Below are 3828 nucleotides of genomic sequence, written 5' to 3'. Positions count from 1 at the left end.
TGGAATAAAAACAAATATTTTATATAAAATATTATTTATTTTATGATGTAATAATAATAATTAAATCTACAATATTTAAATTTAAAACCATATGTATATATATATATATATATATATAATTTAAAAAGCATTCTTGACCAAACACATTAAATTACTTTTTGTTCAATCTCAATTTTAACTACAGTTTTAACCAAACATATATAAATATCAAACCAACTTCAATTAAAAATACTTTTTATAAAATAATTTTTTTCAAACCATAATCACAAAAGCTACCGCACTAGAACTAACTCTAACTATGTATTATACTGGATAGACAATTCTGTTTGTGACAAAATGCTTGACCGTATACCCTTTTAAGAGCGGCATCTCTCAGTGAACAATCAGCGCTTCTCTAAGCATGATTAGGAATAGAAGCAGACCTAAGACTGCGTTCAAAAGATAAACCCATAGAGGGCTTGATATAGTTGTTTCAAGGTGAATGAAACGACCCTTCCTATCGTTGCCACCTAACTCATTTGATCTCGATTTTGCACGTGGTTTTGCATTGATAACCGGAACTATTTTCCTGTTTGTTTCAGATTCTCTGCCTAAACTTTCCTTCCGAGGCAGATCAATATCAGCACTTTCCTTTCTACCTTCTCCAGCCTGCAAAGATAAATCATAAAGAGTTTAATTTCATTCGCTAGTTAGAGACAAGCTGCTTCCATGTTTTTTGTCCTCCAATGTATACTCCTCACCTTTGAAACTCCGCGCAGCAATTGAACACTTTTACGAGAAACTTCCTTGCGTTCTACAAAGCTGGGCGCTACTGGAGGCGGAGGTTGGCGAGTCCTTGGAATTACTTCACCACCTGATTGCATTAATTTGATATGTTCATGTCGAGTTGCAGTAGTGGAATCCGTGGAAGATGCCCCCATCAAGAGAATATCATCACCGTGAGCCATTTGCAGCTGCCGAGATATTTTCAAATTACCGTGCCCACCATACAAGTTTGCAGACTGTCATAAAGATACGAACAGACAAGTTAAAATTTCTAAGTGTCCTCAAAGAATACACATGAAATACAAAATGATTCCTGGCCAGAAATGCAGCAAATCTAGAATGGTTGACCTGTGCACGAACTCTCAGTAAAACATAGAATTTCATTTCACCTGAAGGTCTTTCACGACTCTAAAGAGAATGTCCTTAGTGGCATTGAAATAATGAGCAAGTCACATATTACTCCAATGCTCCCATTAGCATTCTCTTAAATAATTATAGAGAGAATCAGGCGTTACTAAAAATGGTCATTGGAGATTATTTATTACCTCTCCATACGCATGATAAGTTGTTCTGTCACTGCTATCCTCAGCATAAGCTTTCCTTGATGACCTTGGTGAGCTGTGGTCATTTGGGAGAGAGAGTGCAGCATTTTTAGTGCCATATTCATCTGGATCAACAATTAATGAGTCCGCAAATGCAAACCCTGTCGCATCCTCTTCATCTGAAAGGTAATTCTGTGCATTGATCAGTGGCTGCAGTGGTGAAGGAAAATTGAAATCCTCTTCATCTGAAAGGTAATTCTGTGCATTGATCAGTGGCTGCAGTGGTGAAGGAAAATTGAAATCCTCTTCATCTGAAAGGTAATTCTGTGCATTGATCAGTGATTGCAGTGGCGAAGGAAAATTGAAATCCTCCCTGTGGCTGTTAAAGAGAGATAGCCGTTGCTCTGCATCTACCTGGACTTAGAATCATACAAAAGTAAACACATAGGCTTCTCATGCTCCACATGAAAAACTACATTCTTAAAACTGCAATTGGGAAAGCTCTATCTCACCTCTAGGATATTAGTCTCTGCACCTTCATCATTAGGCGAATTGGCAGCTGAGTCATCTGCCTTGTGCTTTAACTTGCAAAGAACAATAGCCCTCTACAGTAAAAAGAACTCGAAAAATAAGAAATCAAGCAGCAGTCTGTTCCCAAAGTTTCAGGATAGAACAACACATGTGGATATAGCAGACATTCAGCAAATCACATTGAAAACAGTTTGTACAAATAGAACTCAAGAATCAAACAAGCTAGGATAAAGCAGACATTCTTCTAATCACATGGAAGACAGTTTCCCATGGCTTAAAAGTAATGGAGAGTGTGCTGAGCAAGATTAACTAGTCTAAGTTTAAGGCAAGCAATATCCAATAATGGCAAAGAATTTAGTTTATGTTCGGTATGATTTTTACAAATAGGTTTAAGTTGTTTTTAAATTCTTTATCCAAAGAAACGTTATATGTATATTTGGTTAGAAATAACATTTGACTTGAATCAAAAGCTTGTTAGGAAATTGAGTCAAAATTTTGATTTTTTATCTTTCAACTTACACTGCATCTATTCTTTAAGAAAATTGCTTTGAGTCATTTTAACCAAATATATTTTCAACTTCAAATCATTTTCACTCATCTTTTTCACAAGTTATTAATGAAAAATAACTTTTGGATTATGACTAAAAATCCAAAGTCATAATTCAAAAAATCATGTCAAACAATCCCATCGAAGCACGACATTGAACTCCAGCACTCAAATTCTTCCACACAAACACAACGGTCTAACCTTAATCCCTAGATGCAAACAAAAGAAAAGGTGGTAATCTCATGTATATTGTATGATTTAATACCAAAAAAAAAGAGTATTATATAATACCTCATCAGGAGGGGAAGTTTTAGCCTGGAATTCATGGATGACCCACCTAGTTTTTTTAGAATCAGGACATTTGTGTAGGAAAACCAGATTCTTCTTAGTACCAATCACCTCATTTGTGCCTCTACGCTTGATATCACGAACCTTGCCGGTCAATTTCCAGTTTCCATTCTTGGTTGTTCTGTTAACTCGTTTACTGTTTGAGTACTTGTAGTCATGCCGACAAAAGAAATACCACACTCGAACATCTGACTGAATTAGTGCAAAGTCTACAAACACATGATCACATAAAAAAAAAACATTAGGATATATCAAGAAATGTGGATTTAATTATCAAGAATAGCTTAGAATTTTCGTAACAATCATCACTGTTTATGGTACTAACCAGGTAAATCCCATGGATCCCATTGATAAAGGTGATCAATCTCACCAATATAAGCATCAACAAGGGAATCAAGGCCGTTCAATTTGCAACTCAGATAATGATCTATGATTTCTTCTTCAGTTGGATGGAATCTGTATCCCACCGGCTCCATCACACTCAATCACCGGTAAAAGTGCTAGTTTCTTTAAATAGAAGAGAACCTAGAAATCAAGCAAAGTTATTAACGAGAAGACGATTCATCCCTCCTCCTAAAACAGATTGACTAATGTAATGCACCAGAACAGATACCTTAGTTCTTGACAAAAGAGAAGCAACTCGACAGAACAGAGTCAGAGAGTTTCCACTGAAATAAGATAAAAAGAAAAATAGGGTGTTTCTTCTTCTTTGTTGTTGTTATTTTTAAGAAAACATTGACTTGAGAAATCTATTGGGATTGACTCAAAGATTCTATTATTTTTTCATCAAAAGCACCTCTTTACGTGAGAAGCTACTCATAAGTCATGACTGCTGGGTGGAACCACCACTGCAACCACGTCCACATACACACATATACTCTCTCTCTCTCTCTCTCTCTCTCTCTCTCTCTCTCTCTCTCTTCTAATTAAAAATATTATTAAAAAAATTTAAATTTTTTTTAAAGTAATATGTTTTTGATATTTTCAAATTATTTTGATATACTGATGTCAAAAATAATTTTTAAAAAATAAAAAAAATATTATTGACACATTTTTTTAAGTGAAAAACACTTTGAAAAGCAACCACAACCACAC

At 35.0% G+C, this 3828-nt stretch overlaps 1 protein-coding gene across 1 annotated transcript; it reads right to left on the bottom strand.

Annotated features, from left to right (window-relative positions):
• Nucleotides 1-217: 217 nt before the first annotated feature.
• LOC133682235 (protein NTM1-like 9) lies at nt 218-3580 on the bottom strand. The gene is made up of 7 exons (XM_062105524.1): nt 3347-3580; nt 3059-3258; nt 2677-2942; nt 1820-1912; nt 1311-1721; nt 741-1001; nt 218-648 (listed from the first exon to the last, which is right to left on the bottom strand). The coding sequence occupies exons 2-7, from the start codon at nt 3207-3209 to the stop codon at nt 373-375; spliced, it is 1458 nt and encodes a 485-aa protein (XP_061961508.1). The 5' UTR covers nt 3210-3258; nt 3347-3580; the 3' UTR covers nt 218-372.
• Between the last annotated feature and the right edge of the window lie 248 nt (nt 3581-3828).

This window comes from Populus nigra, chromosome 2 (assembly GCF_951802175.1).
Source record: "Populus nigra chromosome 2, ddPopNigr1.1, whole genome shotgun sequence".
Taxonomy (NCBI): Eukaryota; Viridiplantae; Streptophyta; class Magnoliopsida; order Malpighiales; family Salicaceae; genus Populus; species Populus nigra.
This window is presented reverse-complemented; position numbering and strand designations above follow the sequence as displayed.

Excerpts from the sequence above, each read along its gene's own strand:
- LOC133682235 (XM_062105524.1), bottom strand. The coding sequence starts at position 3,209 with ATGGAGCCGGTGGGATACAGATTCCATCCAACTGAAGAAGAAATCATA. Across the intron at positions 1,722-1,819 it reads CAGAGACTAATATCCTAGAG|GTAGATGCAGAGCAACGGCT; the intron begins GTGAGATAGAGC and ends TTCTAAGTCCAG. Across the intron at positions 649-740 it reads TGCTGCGCGGAGTTTCAAAG|GCTGGAGAAGGTAGAAAGGA; the intron begins GTGAGGAGTATA and ends TTATCTTTGCAG.